This window comes from Phocoena phocoena, chromosome 3 (genome assembly GCF_963924675.1).
Source record: "Phocoena phocoena chromosome 3, mPhoPho1.1, whole genome shotgun sequence".
NCBI classification, from domain to species: domain Eukaryota; kingdom Metazoa; phylum Chordata; class Mammalia; order Artiodactyla; family Phocoenidae; genus Phocoena; species Phocoena phocoena.
Window position 1 is genome coordinate 137,575,565 of NC_089221.1, and position 24,165 is coordinate 137,599,729.

Consider the following 24,165-nt stretch of genomic DNA (forward strand, 5'->3'; position numbering starts at 1 on the left):
CGGGCTCAGTAGTTGTGGCTCGTGGGCTCTAGAGTGCAGGCTCAGTAGTTGTGGCGCACAGGCTTTGTTGCTCCATGGCATGTGGGATCTTCCCAGACCAGGGCTCGAACACGTGTCCCCTGCATTGGCAGGTGGATTCTTAACAACTGTGCCACCAGGGAAGTCTCACACTTTGCTTTTATCTCCTTAAAACAATTCCCAAAATTTGCTTGGAAGTGTTAAGGTGTATTTAGTTAAAACTATCAGGCACAAGCCAGGGAGTACATCTCTCAGAGGAATTATAGAATGTGCTGGACAAGAGAGAAGAACCTTTTGTAAGGTTCAGATTCCCCCTGGAGGATTCTGAGGAGGGTCTAGGGAAGCAGGGATCAATTCTGGATGGGTTGCTATTTGATAAACTGGGATTGATTAGGATCTAGATGCAGATATAAGGTGAGGATGGTTTAGCAATTGGGTATCTCCAGTAATGGTCTGGGGTATAGCAGAGTGGGTTTGGGGCATCATTAGTAAGGAAACAGTGGTTACTCAAAGAGGGAGTGGTTGTGCATTTTGCAGTTACTGCATGACCTTGGGAGACACAGTGCTTTCTGTTGTAGAGGGAAGACTTACCCTAGGGAGATATAAACCTTGTGCCCCAAAACTTCAGGAGATAAAGAATCCCCACTTGGAAGCTGTAGGTGTTGTTAAGGATAAAAGCCACAGGCCCAAAATGGTGTTACTTGTGCTAAAGCCCATGATACCAAACCTAGATTTAACACCTAACGTAATCACAACTTCAAAATGTAATCCCCAGAAATGTAATCCAATCAACCAGTTTGGAATTTCCTGGTCAGTACCGAAGAGGTAATATGTCACGTGGACCTTTCTATCATCCCCTCACCCCCACCCTGCCTCTCAGAGGAAGAAGAGGCAATCAGCTGTAAAAACCTTGCTGTTCCTTGCCCCCTTCCCCGCCCCTCAAAGATGTCCCAGCCTAAAAATAATCCTTTCTATTATTCTGCTAATAGCTCCATGCCCCACCCTTCTTCCTACAAAAACTTTTCAGTTTGTACAACCCCTTGGAGCATGCGTCTGGTTGCTAGGTGGGATGCTGTCTAATTCATGAGTTGTTGAATAAAGCCAATTAGATCTTAAAGTTTACTTGATTGAATTTTGTTTTTTGACAGTGTCATGCAGATTTGGTTTCAAAATGAACACTTGTGTGTTGATGATGTAATGTGGAGCTGAGACATTTAGAAGTAGATACAGGGAGGGAATAAGGGGAGGGGTAGGGATAAAGGAGAAAGGACAGAGAAGGGGCAAAGAAGGTATGCATTTTTTTGTCCTTCCTCTTTTCTTCATGATGTCCAGCATTTAATAAGCATTCAATAAATATTTGTTGAATGAATGAGACATTCAATCAATTTTGGTCCTGAAATGCCAGGGAAGATGGGACAATGAACTGGCATATGTTTCAAACTATATCTATGCCAGGTGTAGTGCTAAGCCTTTTGTGAAAGAGTAATGTAGGCTCAACTCCTCTCTCCCAACTTACATGCAAGTTAAAACGTATCTGGTGACCTGTTGGGAGTACGGTTTGGATGACACAGGTCACCCTTGGTCTTTTGAATTGATTTCTTTATCTTGTTCAATATATTTCTATTTATTGTAGAAAGGAAAAGGTCACCAACTTTTTCAAGCACAATTTCTCCCCATATCTTGGAAATTGGAATTCCTTTTGTATATCTTTATTATTCCTCTGATCTTTTTCTCTTGTTCACCCTCTGTCCTTCCCCCACCAGCTTTGATGAATATATTGTTGAGATGTTAAAAGTTTAAAATAAGTCCCTATTGGGACTCACCTGGCGGTCCCGTGGTTAAGACTCTGCGCTTCCACTGCAGGGGGCACGGCTCGATCCCTGGTCTAGGAACTAAGATCCTGCATGCCATGCAGCATGGCCAAAAACAAACAAAAAAAGTCCCTATTAAATGATAGAAGTTTAAAGGAAGCCTGAATTATGTACTCATTAGGTCATTATTTTGTTCCTAAGTCAGATTCTGTATAACAGAGACAGCATCCTAACCTGAAATATTGATGATAGTCTTGCAATTAGGAAATAATCAGTCCATTTTTTAAAAATTGCAGTATAATGGATTTATTATATTAGTTTCAGAATCAGTCCATCTTAATCACAAGCACCACAGAATGACACAAACACTGCCGTTTTATCTACCTGTACTTTCATTTCTTAATTTTTAATTCAGCCCTGCTAGTATTCACTGGACCTAATATGGGTTTTTTTCCCCACCGGACTATATATTGACTGTATATGTATTTTTTATTTTATTATTTATTTAGTTATTTTTTTTGCGGTACGCGGGCCTCTCACTGCTGTGGCTTCTCCTGCCGCGGAGCACAGGCTCCGGACGCTCAGGCTCGGCGGCCATGGCTCATGGGCCCAGCCGCTCCGCGGCATGTGGGATCCTCCCGGACAGGGGCACGAACCCGTGTCCCCTGCATCGGCAGGCGGACTCTCAACCACTGCGCCACCTGGGAAGTCCTGTTATATGTATTTTTTATATCTCTAATTGAAATACAACAATTATGTATCCGTCTCTCTTCGTCATTTTCCTGATGACTACAATGCCTTTCCTCCAGTGCTGCCCCTTCTTTTAGATTTGATCTGCTCTATTTACTCTCTGGAAAAATAGTTGATTACTTGAAGACTTTAGGAAAATAGTTCTGTCACCACCTCACCTTGACTTTTTGAACTTCACAATCTTTTCATTTGAAAACGTCTTGGACACCAAAGTGTCTCAGGAAAAAACAAAAAACTCCAAAAACCAACTCTGTATCTTGGTATTACAATAATCGTCATAATTATTTATTTCTTGGAATTGGAGACCATATTTACTCCCCTTCTATTTCTGTGGGGAGCAGGTTAAAAAACAACTAGAAATCCGTGATCAAGGTGTCAGCGGGTTTGATATTTCTTCTCCCGGAAAACAAGCGACAAAGTTGCCGGGGGAAGCTTTCGGGGCGGAGCCCAGGGAGCTTATGTTCCTACCATTGGTTCTTCGCGGGAGCCTCCTCCCCACTCCTTCCCCGCCTCCTGGACGGATGAACCAATAGCGGCGTAAGTTGTGGTTTAAACGCCGAGGCCCGCGCGACCGCTGGAGATCGTGTCTCGCCAGAGTTTGGCTGTTGTTCCCAACGTGGGTGAATGGAGCGGTCGCGAGTGGTTGGGCGGGAGGGGTCCGGCGGGGTAGGAAGCGGGGTCCGTATGTCTGGGAGCCGGGGCTGGGGATTGGGGGCTAGGACTAAACCCGGGACGTCTGTAGCGCCCAGACGGTTGAGCCACGGCCTTTGGACTGCGTCCGCAACCCACGGCGGTTCGGTTCCGATGGGTAGCAGGGCCTGTGCCAGTCCCAAACCGCCAACTCTTCTGGAACTTAGGGCCCCTGACTCAGGCTTCAAGACTTAAGAGCTGGATTAAGTGCCTGTCGGCTCAAGAACTGGCTTCTCCCTCTGCTTAGCTCTTGTTTTTGCATAGACGTGCCCAGGGTAGAAAGTTGGGTCTGTGCTACACCTTAGGTTCTTTCATCTTCCCTAACTCCCAGGGTTTAATGAGTATTTCACACCCCTAGGTAATCCAGAATGGCTACTCTGATCTATGTTGACAAGGAAAATGGAGAACCAGGCACCCGTGTGGCTCCTAAGGACGGGCTGAAGCTGGGGTCTGGGCCTTGTAAGTATACAGGCGGCAATCAGGTACACAGGTATTGTGAATCAGTGGTGGGTGTGGCCTGGAGCTGGGGGAGGCATTTAGTATACTTTGCCAGCAATTGGAGTCAGGTTTACCCAATACTGCTACTGCCAGGTTCTTGTTATGGGTCTCTTTTTCATGTTCAGTATCTTAAGGAGATTATTTAAGAGGGTACTGAACTGAAGTACTGTTAGGCATAGGACCATGCCGCTGTCAAAAAGGGGTTAAGTTTGGGTGTGAGAATTAGGCCACGTTTATAGGCAAGGTCAGCCTTCAAGTTGCACAGGCGTTTACTGCTGGAATAATCTCACGGTAAGACTTTTTCTTTAGCAGTCAAAGCTTTAGATGGGAGATCTCAGGTTTCAACACCACATGTTGGCAAAATGTTTGATGCTCCACCAGCTTTACCTAAAGCTGCCAGAAAGGCTTTGGGAACTGTTAACAGAGCTACAGAAAAGTCAATAAAGACTAATGGACCCCTCAAACAGAAACAGACAGCCTTCTCTACCAAAAAGGTAAGTGTTGGTTATAAATAAAGATGCTGTTTAAACACTTAAGCTCTTGTGACTCTTAAAATGACTATTGGCATCCTACCCGACTTTCTCCTGTGTGAATAGAAAGAAATAGAGGCTAGCAAACATAGATTAGCAGAAGAGAATCATCATACTGTCTTTGTGGACTTCCCCTGTAACTCGAGATCACGTCTCAGTAGCAGCTGGTGAATTTTTTTTGCCTCACCTGCCCTTAATGAGTGTCTTGAAGCAGATTGATTGGTAGAATGTACTTACAGATTAAAAAGTACTGAGAGGGAGGGTGTTTTGCAAGAGGTCATGTTGCTAATATAACAGCTCAGGTGCTGCCATCCTTCTCCCTTCCTTCCAGAGCAAGCACCAGTTTTTTAGGTTATAACGTGGTAGCATGTTGACCTTGGTATGTGTGTTTACAAACTGTAGGTTAGTGCATCCTAGACTGAGAGGACTTGGCTATGAAAGATAACTTTAGCATGTGGATTAACACTTCATTTCACTAATTGTTTTGTTTAGTGTGTATTAGGAAAAAACAACTAGTACTTGATCTCAAACTGAGACTTACATGTGTGGTTTTAGGACAAGGATGTCTTTTTAAAAAAACTGAGTTGAGTAAGAGAAATGTTAAAGGCAAGTATTGCAAGGATATAGCAAAAGTGATGAGAATCTGACAGAACTGAAATGTGGGAAACCTTGCCTTAGGAATTTCCTCTAGCCATGCACATGTGACGTAAGCATAAGTCAAGACTATGCAGGTTTCCATTTTGGCCCACCATTGTGGACTGCCTGCCAATTCCAGACTAGGGAATTATCCACTGTGGGCTTCTAAAGTCCTTGGCTGTCTTTGGCTGCCACTTACTCTGTGTATTTGAGGAACACAAATTGGTTTTTAAAATTAACCAAGCAAATAATTTAGGTAACACTGATGGACACACCAATGGAAAATTATATTTCCAACAGCCAAAAATGGCTTCCAGGATTAGCTTCTGTTCTAGGTGATTCACGCCCATTTTCTCCTTTGTTAGGTTGGGTGATTGAGTCAATTAGTTCTGAATTAACTCCACTCTACATTTTGATAACTTATGCTAACAGGTGCTGATACTTATATTTTAGAATTAACTTTTGAGCCATGATATTAGAATTGCTTGCTGAATTGTATTTGTGTGTAATTTTGAGAATGAAGGATTATGGTTTCTTAGAAGTCAGCATGAAATTGAAAACAATTTAAAATGGGGTGAAGCAGTCACATGTCTTAAAGAAGCCCTATGATCTCTTGTACTAATCAGTTGACAAGGCTTCCGCTCTCACTAATGTATGTTTTCTTGGGTTGTTTTAGATGACTGAGAAGACCGCTAAAGCAAAAAGCTCTGTTCCTGCCTCAGATGACACCTATCCAGAAATAGAAAAATTCTTTCCCTTCAACCCATTAGGTAATATCTTTTGGTATTGCACAAATGCTTTAGCCTTGGGTTTCTCTTAGGATCCAATTCAACTGTGACTTGATATAGCTATGAATAAGACATGTGATCCGAGACTGTAACAAGGCTGTCTGAATCTGGGTTGCTTTGAACAAATACACTTGTTGTGAATTTATTTGTAAGGTATAATCTTAGGTCAGAAGAGGAATCCAAGCTAAGATGTGGAAAACATTGTTCCTGTCCTCAAAAGCTAACCACCTAGGGGGAGATTACACCTATTCAACGTTAGGGGACAGTCTTCTTAGAAAACCATTTAGAAAGAGGGCTCTATGTCAAGTTGAACAATGCCTGAGGGCTTCCCTGGTGGCTCAGTGGTTAAGAATCCGCCTGCCAATGCAGAGTATGCAGGTTCGAGCCCTGGTCCGGGAAGATCCCCCATGCTGCAGAGCAACTAAGCCCATGCACCACAACTACTGAGCCTGTGCTCTAGAGCCCTCGAGCCACAACTACTGAGCGCGTGTGCCTAGAGCCCGTGCTCCGCAATAAGAGAAGCCACCGCAATGAGAAGCCTGCACACCGCAATGAAGAGTAGCCCCCACTCGCCACAAGTAGAGAAAACCCATGTGCAGCAACGAAGACCCAACACAGCCAAAAATAAATCAAATAAAAAATAATTAAAAAAAAAAACTTAGTTTCTTTCTAAGCTAAGGCATTTAGTCAGCAATACTAACTATATACAAGTTGTGAATCCAACGCTTGCTTGTCCTATTTCTCCACAAGCATATTAAATATTTCTAAAAAAAAACCCCCAAAAAACAATGCCTGAAAAATCCACATAGCCAGTGAAAACGTGCTTTTTTTTACTCCTTCAACCTGCTACACGTATCTGAAATATTTTCTATTACAGAACCAGCTTTTCAAGCTTTAATTTACTCACATTTGAGGAGAGGCTACCATACGCCAGGCACGAATAAGCTTGGGATGCAGTGGTTAACAAGACAGGCCCCACCCTGAGAAGCCCATGATTTGGAGGGAAAGTCAGGCACTGAACAAATCATCTCACTTTGAGTGTGAGCAAGGAGAAACACAGGGCCTGTTAGGGGGACTGAACCTAGCCTGTAAGAGCAGGGAAGAGTTCTCTCAGGAAGTGACACCCAGTGGAGTCTTGAAGGATATAAGGAGATAGTTGGGTGAAGAAAGGATTAGGGCAGGGCAAGAGCACTGTAGCAGATCAAAGTGTGTGCAAAGATCCTGAGGCAGAAAAAAGGACTGGAGTGGTTCTGGGAAGCTGAAAGGCAGAGGTGAAGGATGGTACTGGTGAGGGGATGGGGACAAATCACACAGGTCCTTTGAGATTACTGAGCTGGATTTTTTGCCCTTTGATCCAAAGAGCATTTAATCATCCCACTAGTATACATCTAGGTTGTTTCTGGCTTTTATATATTACAAAACAATTATGCAATTATTGTTGAGAGTTTGTGAGTCTCTCTGGAGAGTAAACTCCAAGAAGGATTGCTGGGTCTGAAAGCTGTGTGATTAAGTTTTGATAAAATGTGGTACATCCATTCTAATAATTACCATTCAGGAAAATGAGGTAGATTTATGCATATTGACCAGGAAAGAGGACTAAGATATGCTGTGTTGGAGGAAAGAGATATTGCTAAGTTGCCTTCCAAAATAGGAGCATAAATTATTGAAGCCACCTTCAGTGGATGAGGATGCCTGCTTCCCCTGTAATCTAACTGCGAATGTTTTAAAGCTCTAATCTTAATCAGAAAGGTAATTGGTATTTTATTGTTTTAAATTGGGGTATATGAGTGTGTCTGAGCATATTTGACTATTGGTCATTTATAGTTTTTTAATTTTCTGTTTGTATCTTTGCTTTCTCTTGATTTTTGTGACTTGCTTACACTGTGTGTGTGTGTGTGTGTGTGTGTGTGTGTGTGTGTGTGTGTAAGTGTGTAAAGAACTCTGTGGATAAAGGTAATTAGCCCTGTATGTTGCAGACTTATTTCCTCTGGGGTCTTTTGTCTGTTTATGCTTTCCTTTACAATTCAGTGTTTAAATTAAGTAGTCACATATCACGCAATTCCTTTTTGAATTCTGAGCTTTATCAGTCTTGAAAAAGAATAGACCAATTCCTAGTATTTAGGCTTTAGAGAACTTTCGCACTTCAGAATATGATGGTTCTCCGTCCATCTTTGTTCTTAGCTTTTGAGAAAATGCTTAAATTAACCTCTTGGGGAGTTTTGTTAAATTACAAATTAAGTTTTATGACTGTGATCAGTCTGTTCAAATTATCTGTTTCTTCTTGATTACCTCTTCGAAAAGAGGCAAGACTCTAATCCTACTTTTGTTACTGTCAAAAATTAGTTGTTTTAAATAATTCCTAATCTGAAAGGCACTTGGATTTTAAGAAGAAATGTTGCCTAAAACAGCATTTCTTAAATTTGTTTTAGGACTTTTACACTCTTACAAATTAGTGAAGACCCCAAAGAACTTTTGTGTAGTGTTTATGTATTCTATATTAGAAATTAAAATTGAGAAATTAAAAAAGAATTTGTTTAAAAAAAACACATTACATTAATGTACATAGCTTGAAACAAAGTTTTTTTTACATGTATAAATTGTGAGAAGAATGGCATGGTTTTATATTTTTGAAAATTTGCTTAATTTGGCTTAACATAAAACAGCTGGATTCACATGGATTCTGCAATCTGTTGCATCTTGTTTTGGTTGAAGTATATGAAGAAAATCTGGCTTTATGCAGAGAAGCATTTTAAGTCTTTTATTTATTTATTTATTTATTTATTTATTTTGCTGTATGCGGGCCTCTCACTGTTGTGGCCTCTCCTGTTGCGGAGCACAGGCTCCGGACGCGCAGGCTCAGCAGCCATGGCTCACGGGCCCAGCCGCTCCGCAGCGTGTGGGATCATCCCGGACCGGGGCACAAACCCATGTCCCCTGCATCGGCAGGTGGACTCTCAACCACTGCACCACCAGGGAAGCCCTTAAGTCTTTTAGATAAGTATAGATAGTTTTCTTTGCCATTACACTAAAATTCAACAAGTGGCTGTTTCTGTAGGCATAGTTGCAATGTGGAATCCAAAACCGTTTCAGTAAACATTGTGTGCTCTGACAATAAAATCCATTGGTCTGTTTTGCATTTTGAAGGTATCTTTTATCTTGCATTTATCACTATTGATCATTTAGAAATACTGGTACCCTGGGAAATGTAGGTCATGTTGAAATGTTTCATTATGAAGTATCAAAAGCACACTCATTAATATCACCACTGATCTAATCAGAAAAGTCTTCAGTATTAGGAAGCTCTTAAGCTAATGCTTACAGATAAGTTTACTGATATTCCAGTTTTTTTTCCCCTTGAAATTGTGAATTTTATCATTGGCAACAAATACCGTTTCCCTTTAAGTGGTAGACTTCTTTCATTCCTCGGAAAATAATGTGCAACACATATCCAAGGTCGAGTTACCACAGTTTGTCTTTCAGTTCTTTCAAGTAAATGGTGTCCAGGAATAAGGCCTCTAGTTTCGCTTGCAAATCAAATAATTGCACGAATCTTTTTTCTTGGAAAACACCATGGTCCTTCAGTATGCGGTAGATGTGTTTTATGGCATACTTCACATCATATACAGAATACTAAAAAGACATGTTCTCAAGGGTTGAGAGTTAATAAAATTAATACTGTTTACTGCATGTGGTAAAGTGACATTATGTGAAACGCATTTTTTACTGCAAGTGAATGGCAGCGAGGAATATAGTGACTACTAAGCATAGTTTATTGCCACTGCCTTGATTCATGCACAGCAGTTTTCTCTGCCATTGCTTTTGGACCATCATTGTAAATGTCAACACAGTGGAAAAACGTATTAATATTATTATAAAAAACAGTTTGAGGGCTTCCCTGGTGGCGCGGTGGTTGAGAGTCCGCCTGCCGATGCAGGGGATGCAGGTCCGTGCCCCGGTCCGGGAAGATCCCACATGCCGCGGAGCAGCTGGGCCCGTGAGCCATGGCCGCTGAGCCTGCACGTCCGGAGCCTGTGCTCTGCAACGGGAGAGGCCACAACAGTGAGAGGCCCGCGTACAGAAAAAAAAAAAAAAAATAGCTTGAGCTCATGGGCCCTGTGAAAGCTGACCACCCTGAGGAGTGCTGCCCTGACAAAGTACTTTTCTGTGGCAGATTTCGAGAGTTTCGACCTGCCTGAAGAGCACCAGATTGCACACATGCCCTTGAATGGAGTGCCTCTCATGATGCTCGATGAGAAGAGGGAGCTTGAACAGCTGTTACACCTGGGCCCCCCTTCACCTCTGAAGATGTCTCCTCTACCGTGGGAGTCTAGTAAGTGAACGAGTGCCCTTCTAGAAGGTCTGTAAACAATCTGTGTCATAACACTTCCATTACCACGGGGACAGGTTGTGCAGAAGGTTAGCCTGTAAGTAATTTCTATCCTTCAGACTGCAGGGATAAGGTTTCAGGATAATGAAAACTGTTCTCAACTGGTACTGCTTTTTAGTCCCAAATGTAAAATTGTCATTCTGGAATCGGGACAGTCTTAGATACAAGCAAAACCAGAGGAAATTTAGTGTGTAACTTCTTAGGTTATAAGCTGAAGTATAATGAACTTGCTTGGAATGAGAATTCCAAGCTACACCCAAAGCTCGTGTAGGATCAAGACCCACGTAATAGCATCAATTGGCAAACCTTTACTGCAGAAAGTTTGAGGTCTTGGTTCAAACTGGTGGTCAAAAGCCATCATCAGTATGTTTTCTATTTGTTCTGATGGAATACCTCATACTGTTTGCTCAATTGCATTAATGATAATTGTTGGCCCTTACTTGGGTCTCTAAGGATGATGGAATTTCAGGTACTTCTATGATTTATCTCATAATGAAGGTTAATTCTGTGGCCACAGCCACTTTCCAAGAAATAAGTGAGAGCGGGTATGTGTGTGTGTAGGTGGGGCGGGGGTAAAGATTCCTTAGACAGAGGGAAAAACAAGAATTCATGATTAAGAGTGATGACTAGTGTGTGTGTTGATGGACACGAGGATTTGCAGATATTGAACAAGAAATTCCTGTTTTCTAGATCTGTTGCAGTCTCCCTCAAGCATTCTGTCGACCCTGGATGTTGAATTGCCACCTGTTTGCTATGACTTAGATATTTAAATTTCTTAGCACTTTATAGTCTGTGGGTATGTATTAATAGTTTGTATTAATAAAGCAATTCTTTGTTTAACAAACTCTTCCTAATATTGTGGTTGGTATTGTTTGGAATTTGCTTAAAACAGTATGAAAACTAGTAGATGTGTTTAACAGACAAGAGTCTATAATCTGAGAAGAGAAGTTTGTCCGAGTTAAAAAACTTTCCCTGAAACTCTCTGCTTTGTTTTAACAGCTTATTTTAGAAGCTGCCACTGTTTTCCCTGAAACATATACCCCACCATGTGTACTTTACTACCTTTTTGTGGCCATTAACTACTGACAGTTAATAGATCTCTTAATAGGAAGAGCTACTTCCAGCTCACTGTGTCTGTTGCTAGGCATTCTTTATTGCTGGTTCTGTTTAGTTTCTAATGCCTTCAATACTCTGTATTCAGCGATCAGAATTTGAAAGGCTCTAAATCTGAGAATTCTGCCTTCTTGAGCTCTTCAATTGGGTTCTCTGAAGACCACAGCAGATAATTTACTGATCGTAAGATCCACTCTCTACCTATAGGAAACTCTATTTATTTGCTAACTCTGTGTTGGGAATTGTTTTTAAGTCTTTAATAAGCATTATTGTGTGTCACGTTCATGACCCTGTTCTTCAGATGAGGACAGTGGAGCTCAGAAGTTCACTGATATATCAAAGACACGAAGAGCTAGAAAATGATAGAACTGGTATTTTGATTCCATAACTGAGATTGGAATCAAAATATCAGATTGCTCATGGATTTTCTCTTTTTTTCTTTTTTCTTTTGGGCAGAGGGGCTGGATGATGTTTTAAAAAAATTAATTGTTGCCACCATTTTAAATTAAGAGTTTCACATATCTTTGGTTTTAGAGCTTCTCTTGGAAAAGCAGACCTGTTTATAGTAGGCCCTTGTTTCCAACACCTGGTGGAGTGGCTGCCTTTTACGTGAAGTGTGGGTTTTCCGTCCTCTGAACCCTATGTGAGATGGTTTGAGGGGAGAACTGAAGTATTCCTCTTACTCTCTGTCTTCTGTGACTCAGCCTATGTAACTCACTTAACTTGCCTGGGCCAGGCAGCCAATTGAATTTGATCCTTGCTAAATACTAACTTATATAGGAAGGCTTTCTCCTGAAACATCTGTAGCATCTATAGTCAAGTTAGAATGTGAGCCTTTCCTTTTCCATCGTTATTAGAGGAATCTGCAAGATATTAGGCATGAAACACTAGGAACACATATAGACTCTGATCCTGAGTTTAAAACTTCTTTTTTTAGTTTTATTTACTTAGGAAAAATGAAAAAAATGTTTTGGCTGTGCTGCTTGGCATGCAGGGTCTTAGTTCCCTGACCCTGGATTGAACCCATGCCGCTGCAGTGGAAGTGCAGAGTCTTAACTATTGGACTGCCAGGGAAGTCCCCTGACTTTCAAACTTTGACCCTGTAAACATAGCTGAACCAGCCTGGATTTCTGAAATTAGTAGAAAGACCTCTAAAAGAGAATAAAGTAAGACAACTCGGCACTTGACTTTAAGGGAGAGGATTAGACCTTATATCCTCAGGTATAATAGGGCCACTTTGAAAAGCAAAGCCTAGTTTTGAGCGACTTTCATACCCTACAATATATTTAGAAACTTTGGAAAGTGGTTTGTTGTGGTGGAGGGAACAAAGGGCTGGGAGCAAGGCAACTGGTCAGTCCTTTACCAGTTAGTTACTGTCCTTGGTCAGACCTGGGCACAATTGATCTTCTCTTCACTGCTGTTAGACGCAAAGTGCTTAATATTTGGTGACTTTGAGAATTTTAAACAGATGCTTTTCCATTAATATAGATAATTCTTTTTGTGGGTATTGTTGCTGTTTGTAAACAGTTTATTAAGTAGCATGTGTTTCGCTTCATTACTTGAGAAAGCTTATGAGAAGCCCTGTTTGGAAATCTAATCTGTCCAAGCAGTAATACTGTAGGATTAAAGTTTCTTTCAATCACAGTTCCCGGGCACTGGACTGAAACATGCTCTTACCTATGTAAGGTTCATCCACACCTAACTTCTTCTTTTTTAAAGAAAAAGATTATTTATTTTATTTATTTATTTTTGTCTGTTGTATCTATGTTGCTGCGCGCGGGCTTCCTCTAGTTGAGGCGAGAGGGGGCTCCTCTTTGTTGCAGTGCACAGGATTCTCATTGTGGTGGCTTCTCTTGTTGTGGAGCACGGGCTCTAGGCATGTGGGCTTCAGTAGTTGTGGCATACAGGCTCATTAGTTGTGGCGCAGGGGCTTAGTTGCTCCACGGCATGTGGGATCTTCCTGGACCAGGGCTTGAACCCGTGTCCCCTGTGTTGGCAGGCGGATTCTTTTTTTTTTTTCTTTTTTTTTTTTGCGGTACACGGGCCTCTCACTGTTGTGGCCTCTCCTGTTGCGGAGCACAGGCTCTGGACGCGCAGGCTCAGCAGCCATGGCTCATGGGCCCAGCCGCTCCGCGGCATGTGGGATCCTCCCAGACTGGGGCACGAACCCACCTCCCCTGCATCGGCAGGCGGACTCCCAACCACTGCGCCCCCAGGGAAGCCCTGGCAGGCGGATTCTTAACCACTGTACCACCAGGGAAGTCCCACACCTAACTTATTCTTGCATTGGCATTTTTCAGGTTTCAAATTCCCTTTAACCATTCTTGCATTTCAAATTCCAGTTAACCTTCAACAGGGACACAAAGCCTTTTAAATATATTAATGCTAATATTCTCTATTAGACTAATTCTGAACTAACCTATATAGGAAGGTTAGTCCCTATACCAAGTTCCAAAAGGGTCAATACTATGGCAGAAATGTCGTAAGTTGACTTTGTTCTTTCCAGTAGTTTAATCATTTACCATTTATTGAGGCCCCGTGTGCTAGGGACCAAGCCTACGCCTACCATGGTTAAGTAACAACATTGCCTCTGCCCTCAGGTGCCTGGCATCCAGTGGGGAGAGAGGTATCAAATGCCATTGTGATACAGGAAGATGCACGTGGGGGTGGGGAGGACCAGGAGTTGGGGAGCACTCCCCAGCCCAGTCTAGGGAAGGACAGGGAAGGCTTCCTGGGGAGGGACATGTGGATGGAGACTTGATGGAAGAGAAGCACTCTGGGCAGAGAGAACAGCTTTTGCAGATGGCAGGAAGCAAGATAACATAGCTTGTTAAGTGAAAACTGCCTTTCTGTTTTTCTCCTATTTAGGTTTGAGCAAGGAGTGTGTTTGGCAGCAAGGGAGTCTGGACAGTGAAGCAGGGGCCATATGGCTTTTTGAACTGTGCAAGGGGTTTAGAGTTTGTCCTGGGGGTGTTTGGTGCCATGGAAAGGTTTCATTTTGTTTTCCATTTATCATTTATTTAATAGTATTTTCCTGCATAATAAAGCAAACTAAAATGTACACACTTATTTTCAGCAATAGTTATACATATATCTTAAACTGTATACAAACTTAGAAATATTAAATATCATTACAGAAAAATTTGAAATTATGACAAGATACATAGCAAAAACCACTTATTGAAAAGAGCATACATGTGGTAGTTAGTTGGTAAATGCTGCTTCTGTATCAGTATACACACTTTGAATATCATCCTTCTGTGCTATTGATGTGTTTAATTTTTTTCTTATATCTGCAAATACAAATTTCACTAATATTTTCCCCTTGAAATAGAGAAAAAATTCTGTACTGTTCCAGGGACCCATATTGAGAAATGCTCTTTTGTATATACCATCTCCAGTCCTTACAAGCTCTTTATGCTCTTATAGAAATCATATATACTGTATCCAAGGTGCATCATAAATTAAAAAAAAAAAATTTTTGCTTTATATTGGAGTGTAGTTGGTTAACAGTGTTGGGCTACTTTCAGGTACACAGCAAAGGGATTCAGTTATATATGTATCTATTCTTTTTCAAATTCTTTTCCCATGTAGGTTATTACAGAGTATTGAGCAGAGTTCCCTGTGCTATACATTAGGTCCTTCTTGGTTATCTATTTTAAATATAGCAGTGTGTGCATGTCAATCCCAAACTCCCAATCTATCCCCCCCCCACCTGTAACCATTAGTTTGTTCTCGAAAACTGTGAGTCTGTTTGTTTTGTAAATATGTTCATTTGTATCATTTTTTTAGATTTCGCATATAAGTGAAATCATATGATATTTGTCTTTCCCTGTGTGACTTACTTCACTTAGTATGGATCTCCAGGTCCATCCATGTTGCTGCAAATGGCATTATTTCGTTCTTTAGAAATAAAAAATTTAATTAATTAATTTGATTGCACTGGGTCTTAGTTGTGGCAGGTGGGCTCCTTGGTTGCGGCAGGCGGGCTCCTTAGTTGCGGCTTGCCAGCTTCTTAGTTACAGTACTTGGGCTCCTTGGTTGCAGTAGGTGGGCTCCTTAGTTGTGGCACGAGAGGCTTCTTAGTTGTGGCATGGAAGTGGGATCTAGTTTCCTGACCAGGGATTGAACCCTGCCCCCCTGTATTGGGAGCGCAGTCTTAACCACTGTGCCACCAGGGAAGTCCCTATTTCATTCTTTTTAATGACTGAGTAATACTCCATTGTGTATATGGACCACATCTTCATTCATCTATCGCTGGACATTTAGGTTGCTACCATGTTTTGGCTATTGTAAACAGTGCGGCAATGAACATTGAGGTGCATGTATCCTTTTGGACCATGTTTTTCTCCAGATATATGCCCAGGAGTGGGATTGCTGGATCATATGGTAGCTCTATTTTTAGTTTAAGGAACATCCATACTGTTCTTCATAGTGGCTGTACCAATTTACATTCCTTCCAACAGTGTAGGAGGGTACCCTTTTCACCACACCCTCTCCAGCATTTATTGTTGATAGATTTTGTTTTTGATGATGGCCATTCTGACTGGTGTGAGGCAATACCTCATCGTAGTTTTGATTTGCATTTCTCTAATAATTAGTGATGTTTAGCTTCTTTTCATGTGCTTTTTGGCCATCTGTGTGTCTTTTTTTGAGAAATGTCTATTTAGATCTTAGGCCCATTTTTTGATTGGATTACTATTTTGTTTTTGATAGCGAGCTGCACGAGCTCTTAGTAAATTTTGGAGATTAATCCCTTGTTCGTTGCATTGTTTGCAAATATTCTCTCCCATTCTGTGGATTGTCTTTTCGTTTTGTTTATGGTTTCCTTTGCTGTGCAAAAGCTTTTGAATCCCATTTGTTTATTTTTGTTTTTATTTCCATTACTCTAGGAGATGGATTGAAAAAGATATTGCTGTGATTTATGTCAAAGAGTGTTCTGCCTATGTTTTCCTCTAAGAGTTTTATAGTATCTGGTCTTACATTTAGGTCTTTAACCCATTCTGAGTTTATTTTTATGTATGGTGTTAAAGAATGTTCTAATTTCATTTTTTTAAAGGTAGCTGTTCAGTTTTCCCAGCACCATTTATTGAAGAAATTGTCTTTTCTCCATTGTATAGTCTTGCCTGCTTTGTCTTAGATTAATCGAGCATAGATGTGTGGGTTTATTTCTGGGCTTTCTATCCTTTTCCATTGATCTATATTTCTATTTTTGAGCCAGTACCATGCTGTCTTGATTACTGTATCTTTGTAGTATAGTCTGAAGTCAGGGAGTCTGATTCCTCCAGCTCCATTTTTTTTCCTTCAAGACTGCTTTGGCTACTCAGGGTCTTTTTTGTCTCCATACAAATTTTAAGATTTTTTTGTTCTAGTTCTGTAAAAAAATGTCACTGGTAATTTGATAGGGATCGCATTGAATCTGTAGATTGCTTTGGGTAGTATAGTCATTTTCACAATACTGATTCTTCCAATCCAAGAACATGGTATATCTCTCCATCTGTTGGTATCATCTTTAATTTCTTTCATCAGTGTCTTAAAGTTTTCTGCATACAGGTCTTTTGTCTCCCTAGGTAGGTTTATTCCTAGGTATTTTATCCTTTTTGTTGCAATGGTGAATGGGAGTGTTTCCTTAATTTCTCTTTCAGATTTTTCATCATTAGTGTATAGAAATACAAGAGATTTCTGTGCATTAATTTTGTATCCTGCAACTTTACCAGATTCATTGATTAGCTCTAGTAGTTTTCTTGTGACATCTTTAGGATTCTCTTTGTATAGTATCATGTCATCTGCAAAGAGTGACAGTTTTACTTCTTCTTTTCCAATTTGTATTCCTTTTGTTTCTTTTTCTTCTCTGATTGCTGTGGCTAGGACTTCCAAAACTATGTTGAGTAAAAGTGGTGAGAGTGGACATCCTTGTCTTCTTCCTGATCTTAGAGGAAATTCTTTTGGCTTCTTACTGTTGAGTATGATGTTAGCTGTACGTTTGTCATATATGGCCTTTATTATGTTGATGTAGGTTCCCTCTCTGCCCACTTTCTGTAGAGTTTTTATCATAAATGGATGTTGAATTTGTCAAAAGCTTTTTCTGCATCTATTGAGATGATCATATGGTTTTTATCCTTCAGTTTGTTGATGTGGTGCATCACACTGATTGATTTGCAGATATTGAAAAATCCTTGCATCCCTCGCATAAATCTCACTTGATCATGGTATATGATCCTTTTAATATATTTTTGGATTCTGTTTTTAGTATTTTGTTGAGGATTTTTGTGTCTGTGTTCATCAGTGATATTGGCCTGTAATTTTATTTTTTTGTGGTATCTTTGGTTTTCATATCAGGGTGATGATGGCCTCACAGAGTGAGTTTGGTAATGTTCCTTCCTCTGCCATTTTTTGGAAGAGTTTCAGAAGGATAGGTGTTAACTCTACTCTAAATGTTTGATAGAATTTGCCTGTGAAACCTTGTGGTCCTGGATTTTTGTTTGTTGGGAGTTTTAAAATCACAGTTTCAATTTCATTACTTGTGATTGGTCTGTTCATATTTTCTATTTCCTCCTGGTTCAGTCCTGGGAGATTGTACCTTTCAAGGAATTTGTCCATTTCCTCTACGTTGTCCATTTTATTGGCATATAGTTGCTTTGTATTTCTGTGGTGTCTGTTGTAACTTCTCATTTTTCATTTCTAATTTTATTGCTTTGAGCCGTCTCCCTCTTTTTCTAGATGAGTCTGGCTTAAAGTTTGTCAATGTCATTTATCTTTTCGAAAACCCATCTTTTAGTTTCATTGATCTTTTCTATTGTTTTCTTCATCTCTATTTCATTTCTGCTCTGATCTTTATGATTCCTTTACTTCTGCTAACTTCGGGTTTTGTTTGTTCTTCCTTCTCTAGTTGCTTTAGGTGTAAGGTTAGGTTGTTTATTTGAGATTTTTCTTATTTCCTGAGGCAAGCTTGTATTGCGATAAACGTCCCTCTTAGAAATGCTTTTGCTGTGTCCCGTAAGTTTTGGATTGCTGTGCTTTCATTTTCATTTGTCTCGAGGCATTTTTTGATTTCCTCTTTGATTTCTTCAGTGATCCATTGGTTGCTTAGTAGCATATTGTTTAGCCTCCACGTGCTTATGTTTTTTATAGTTTTTTTTTTCTTGTAGTTGTTTCTAATCTTGTAGCATTGTGGTCAGAAAAGATGCTTGATGTTATTTAAATTTTATTAAATTTACCAAGGCTCCCTGTGTGGTCCAGCATGTGATCAGTCCTGGAGAATGTTCCATGTGCACTTGAGAAGAAAGGGTATTCTGCTTTCGAATGGAATGTTCTGTAAATATCAATTAAATCCATTTGGTCTAATGTGTTGTTTAAGGCCTGTGTTTCCTTATTGATTTTCTTTCTGGATGATATGTCCATTGGTGTAAGTGGGGTGTTAAAAGTCCTACACTATTATTGTGTTACTGTCGATTTCTCCTTTTATGGCTGTTAGTATTTGCCTTATATATTGAGGTGCTCCTATGTTGGGTGCATATATATTTACAATTGTTATATCATCTTCTTGTATTGATCCCTTGATCCTTATGAAGTGTCCTTCTTTGTCTCATAACAGTCTTTATTTTAAAGTCTATTTTGTCTGATATGAATATTGCTACTCCAGCTTTCTTTTGAGTTCCATTTGCATGGAATAACTTTTTCCATCCCCTCACTTTCAGTCTGTATGTCTCCCCAGATCTGAAGTGAGTCTCTTGTAGACAGCATATATACGGGTCTTATTTTTGTATCCGTTCAACCAGTCTGCGTCTTTTGGTTGGAGCATTTAATCTGTTTATGTTTATAAAGATAGTTTTCTATATGTACTTAATTGCCATTTCGTTATTTTGGATTTGTTTTTGTAGGTCTTTTTCATCCCTCCTCTTGGGTTCTCTTGTGATTTGATGACTAACTTTAGTGTTGTATTTGGATTCCTTTTTCTTTTTTGTGTTTGTATCTACTGTAGATTTTTGGTTTGCAGTTACCATGAGGTTTTGTTATAGCAGTCTGTATATAAACAAGATTGTTTTAAGTTGCTGGTCTTTTAATTTCAAATGCATTTCCAATATCCTGTATGTGTGCTCTGCTCTTCTCACAGTTGCTCGTTTTGATATCATGTTTGTGTGCAGGTGATTTCCTACCTTTACTGTATATTTGCCTTTACCAGTGGTCTTTTCCATTTGTAATTTTCTTGTTTTTAGTTGTGACCTTTTCTTTTCCACCTAGAGAAGTTCCTTTAGCATTTGTTGCAAAGGTGGTCTGGTGGTGCTGAGTTCTTTTAGCTTCTGCTTGTCTGTAAAGCTTTTGATTTCTCTGTCACATCTGAATGAGAGCCTTGCTGGGTAGAGTATTCTTGGTTGTAGATTCTTCTCTTTCTTCACTTTTGTCACTCCCTTCTAGCCTGCAGGGTTTCTGCTGAGAAATCAGCTGACAACCTTATGGGAATTCCCTTATATGTTATTTGTTGCTTTTAATATTTTTTCTTTGTCTTTAATTATTGTCCATTTGATTACTCTGTGTCTCGGCATGTTCCTCCTTGGGTTTATCCTGCCTGGGACTCTCTTTGCTTCCTGGACTTGGGTGACTGTTTCCTTTCCCATGTTGGGGAATTTTTCAACTATTAGCTTTTCAAATATTTTCTCAGGTTCTTTCTCTTCTCCTTCTGGGACCCCTATAATGTGAATGTCGGTGCATTTAATGTTCTCCCAGAGGTCTCTGAGGCCATCCTCATTTCTCTTTGTTCTTTTTTCTTTATTCTGTTCTATGGCAGTGATGTTCACCGTTCTGTCTTCCAGCTCACTTATCCATTCTTCTTCCTCAGTTATTCTGCTATTGATTCCTTCTAGTGTATTTTTCACATCAGTTATTGTGTTGTTCATCTCTGTTTGTTTTTTAGTTCTTCTAGGTCTTTGTTAAGCATCTCTTGTATCTTCTTGATCTGTACCTCCATTCTTTTTCCAAGGTCTTGTATCATTTTTACTGTCATTACTCTGAATTCTTTTTCAGGTAGATTGCCTATCTCCTCTTCACTTAGTTCTTCTGGGGTTTTACATTGTTCCTTCATCTGGGACATAGTCCTCTGCCAGAAAGGTTTTAAGGAGGGAAGTAACAAGGTCAGGTTTGTGTTTTAGAACCTCACTCTGGAGGCAGGGAGACCAGTTTGGAGTCTGTTGCAGATTAAGATGATGATGATGAAATGACCTTGAAGAGACGACAGTGGAGGAAAGACTAAGGCTTCGGGAGGGATCCAGGCATTGGAATTGGCAGGATGACAAATGATGGGGAGAAGGCACAGGAAAGAGCAACAGTACATGGGGAAAACCCTCATACAAGTGTCCCCAGGTGTGTTTACAAAGGTGTTTGTTGCTGCATAATTTATAATGGGAAAACATGATACAGTTAAACACTGGAGTAAAATGTGCTCATTAAAAAGGACAAAGTAGATCTACATATGTAGACATGGAAAGATAACCATGGAACTTTTTTGGTGTACAATATGGGTTGTAGAACAGTCTTTAGGATCACTTTTATTTAAATACATATATGCTTACATGAGACAGGAAAGCATAGTGGTGAGCAGTATAGCCTCAAAAATCAGATCCTGGCTCAGCAGCTTATTCTGTGACCTTGGGCAGGTTGTCAGGGGGATTATATGAGCTAATGCATGAACGCCCAAAGCAGGCTCGTCAAGGAGTAAGCCTCTGGGAGTTTTAGTTACTGTTACAGTTAGGTTTATTTGGGGGTATAAAAATTATCTGTAAAGCTATGTGTTCATCTCTTCTTAGGATTATCCTGTGTGTGTATGAATACTGGAGATTAGCATAGTTTAAATTTATGAAATGTGTATATTAATAGGATTATACCACTTAAAGAGAAAACGCCCTTCCCTCTGGAACCTTGAGAGCCTGGAGTCTGGAGAGATTGTCTTCCTCTTGCTGATTCCCCACAGACCTCATTGTGGAGTTGTGGACGTCAGGTTTTAGCCTTACCTTGATACCTGCTCCTAAGGTATCTGGATACTTAAGGATGTCTGAATACCTGGTTTGTGACTTGGGTTGGGGATCGTGCAGGGGATTCTGAAACAGCCTCAAAGGAGGCTAGGAGTGGGATGTGGTACTTGGTGTTTTTTTTCCTAAATTATTTATTTATTTATGGCTGCGTTGGGTCTTCATTGCTGCACGTGGGCTTTTCTCTGGTTGTGGTGAGCAGGGGCTATTCTTCGTTGCGGTGCGCGGGGTTTCTCTAGTTGCGGCGAGCGGCGGCTACTCTTCTTTGCGGTGTGCAGGCTTCTCGTTGCGGTGGCCTCTCGTTGTGGAGCACAGGCTCTAGGCGTGCAGGCTTCAGTAGTTGTGGCATGCGGGCTCTAGAGTGCAGGCTCAGTAGTTGTGGCGCACGGGCTTAGTTGCTCCGTGGTATGTGGGATCTTCCCAGACCAGGGCTCGAACCTCTGTCCCCTGCATTGGCAGGCGGATTCTTAACCACTGCGCCACCAGGGAAGTCCCGGTACTTTGGTATTAGTGCCTTTTGAGAAATGAAGATCATTCCTGGAGAAAACCCCACCCTCTGGGCCAATTGGCATCCCTAGGATTCAGGATCAACCAACTTTAGGAGCTGACCTGGGCACACAACACTACCTGACAGTTTGACACTCATATTCATTCTCCCACTTTGAGTCACATGTTTTCATACCTTCTCTACTGTCTTAACTTGTACCTTTCTCCCCAGCACCCCTGCCTCTTGGGTACTGTACCTCCTCCTTGCAGAGACTGGCTCCTGCCAACAGTCAGGAATGCTCTCATTGTGCTATCATTTATTCTATAAGCTGCCTGCATCTTGCAAAAGAAGTGTCCCTTCACTTGTGCTCTGGGTCAGTTATCACTGTCTTCTCCTTTTTATTTTATTTTTTGCAGCTTCTCTAGTCTCAACTCCATCTCTAAAAATCCTTATCTCCACATCTTTCTTAAATGTCAGATTGTAAGGCTCAGTGTTGGCCTCTTCTCTCACTCTACAAACCTTCCCCTGTGATCTTATCTACTGCTGTGGTTTAGAATCCCACCTCTGTACTGCGTTTGTAACTCTAACCCACGTTTGTATCTCTAACCCAGGTCTCTCCCCTGAACTCCAAGACCCCTATCTGTAGTTGCTTACTTGAGATCTCAAATCTAACACATTTAAATTAGAACTCTTGGTTCTCCCCTCCCAAATCTGCCTTTTGCTAGCCTCCTCTATCTCAATAAATGGCATTTACTCATCCCAAACCAAACCTGATGGTTCTGCTTCTACTATGTTTCTAGTTTGCTCACTTCTTTCCCATCCCTCCAGTGCAAGCCGTTATCTCTTACACTGACCAAAGCCCTCTAACTGGTCATTCAGCTTTTGCTCATGCCCCTTCCAGTCCATTCAGATCATTGACCAGAGTGACATTTGAAAAGGCAAATCTAATTGTGAATCCCCTGCTTAGATTGTAATCTAAGTAGATTCCCATCGTGCCTCAGGTAACATCTGAACTTGTCTCCCTGGTCCTGGAGGCTCTGCCTGATCTGGGCCCTGCCTGACCCTCCAGTGTCCCCTGTTCTGCACTCCTTCTCCCCTGAAGCCAGCTGCACCCGTCCTTCAGTTCTTGAGTGCACCACTCCTGCCCCTGGTGTGGCCCCTGCAGGAGGCGTTGCCTGGTTTCATGGCAGTTGCCTCCTGAACTGCATTTCCTTTGCCCATTGCTGATTCCATCTAAGGCATGGTTGATGCTCTCTGACCTCACCTCAAGTGGAGGAGCTGCCCGTTTCCCTTCGTCTTAGGTCTCACCTCGTCACCTTCAGCTCCCTCACCTCACACGCCTGAGCAGTCACCTTGTCCTGCCAATTCCACCTCCTAAATGTTTCACAAACTCCTGATTCTTCCAGTGCTTGTCATCCCTATTCAGACAGCCATCATTTCTCACCTGGGGTGTTCTAATATCTTTGTATTTCTACTTTAATATTATTTCCCCAAAGCCATTCTCTAGGCGGCAGTCAGGATGAGGTTTCCCATTCAGCAAATGTGACGGTATCATTTAACTTCAGACACCTGAAGGTGTCTGAAGTTTTCACCTCCAGGAGTTTGATTACCGTCTTTTCTTTTTATATCTTCCATGTCTCTTATTAATGTTTTGAACATATGGAATACAGTTATAATCTGTTTTAATGTTTTTGTCTGTTCACTCTGACATCTATGTCAACTCTGTGTTGGTTTCAATGTTTGTTTCTTCCCCTCATTACGGTTCATGTTTTCCTACTGCTTTGACAATTTTTAATTAGGTGTCAGATGTGAATTTTACCTTTTTTTTTTATGCTGGGTATTTTTACAATTCTAGAAATGTTCTTAAACTTTGTTCTGGGATGTAGTTAAGTTATTTGGAAACAGTTTGATTCACTTGAGTCTTGCTTTTAAGGTTTGTTAGGCAGGGCTAGGGTTAATTTCCCCTTAGTACTGAGGTAAAACTCTTTCATTTGTTTATTATTTAATTTATTTTATTTTTGGCTGTATTGGGTCTTTGTTGCCACGCGTGGGCTTTCTCTAGCTGTGGCGAGCAGGGTCTACTCTTTGTTGTGGTGTGCAGGCTTCTCATTACGGTGGGTTCTCTTGTTGTGGAGCACGGGCTCTAGGCGCACGGGCTTCAGTACTTGTGGCCCGTGGGCTCTAGAGCACAGGCTCAGTAGTTGTGGCTCATGGGCTTAGTTGCTCCGCGGCATGTGGGATCTTCCCGGACCGGGGCTCGAACCCATGTCCCCTCCATTGGCAGGTGGATTCTTAACCACTGCGCCACCAGGGAAGCCCCAGTAAAACTCTTTTAACATGTGTTCTTCCATTTATCTTTACAACAATCAAATGAATCCTTATATTACAGATGAGGAAATGAGGCTTCCGAGGTTTGTGACGCAGCTGGCAGTTGT

At 41.1% G+C, this 24,165-nt stretch overlaps 1 protein-coding gene across 1 annotated transcript; it reads left to right on the top strand.

Annotated features, from left to right (window-relative positions):
* The first annotated feature begins 3,633 nt into the window (after positions 1-3,633).
* Positions 3,634-10,959, top strand: PTTG1 (PTTG1 regulator of sister chromatid separation, securin). The gene is made up of 5 exons (XM_065874629.1): positions 3,634-3,728; positions 4,077-4,261; positions 5,610-5,703; positions 9,893-10,051; positions 10,799-10,959. The coding sequence occupies exons 1-5, from the start codon at positions 3,638-3,640 to the stop codon at positions 10,876-10,878; spliced, it is 609 nt and encodes a 202-aa protein (XP_065730701.1). The 5' UTR covers positions 3,634-3,637; the 3' UTR covers positions 10,879-10,959.
* The last annotated feature ends 13,206 nt before the right edge of the window (positions 10,960-24,165 follow it).

Excerpts from the sequence above, each read along its gene's own strand:
- PTTG1 (XM_065874629.1), top strand. The coding sequence starts at position 3,638 with ATGGCTACTCTGATCTATGTTGACAAGGAAAATGGAGAACCAGGCACC. Across the intron at positions 4,262-5,609 it reads CAGCCTTCTCTACCAAAAAG|ATGACTGAGAAGACCGCTAA; the intron begins GTAAGTGTTGGT and ends GGGTTGTTTTAG. Across the intron at positions 5,704-9,892 it reads CTTTCCCTTCAACCCATTAG|ATTTCGAGAGTTTCGACCTG; the intron begins GTAATATCTTTT and ends TTTCTGTGGCAG.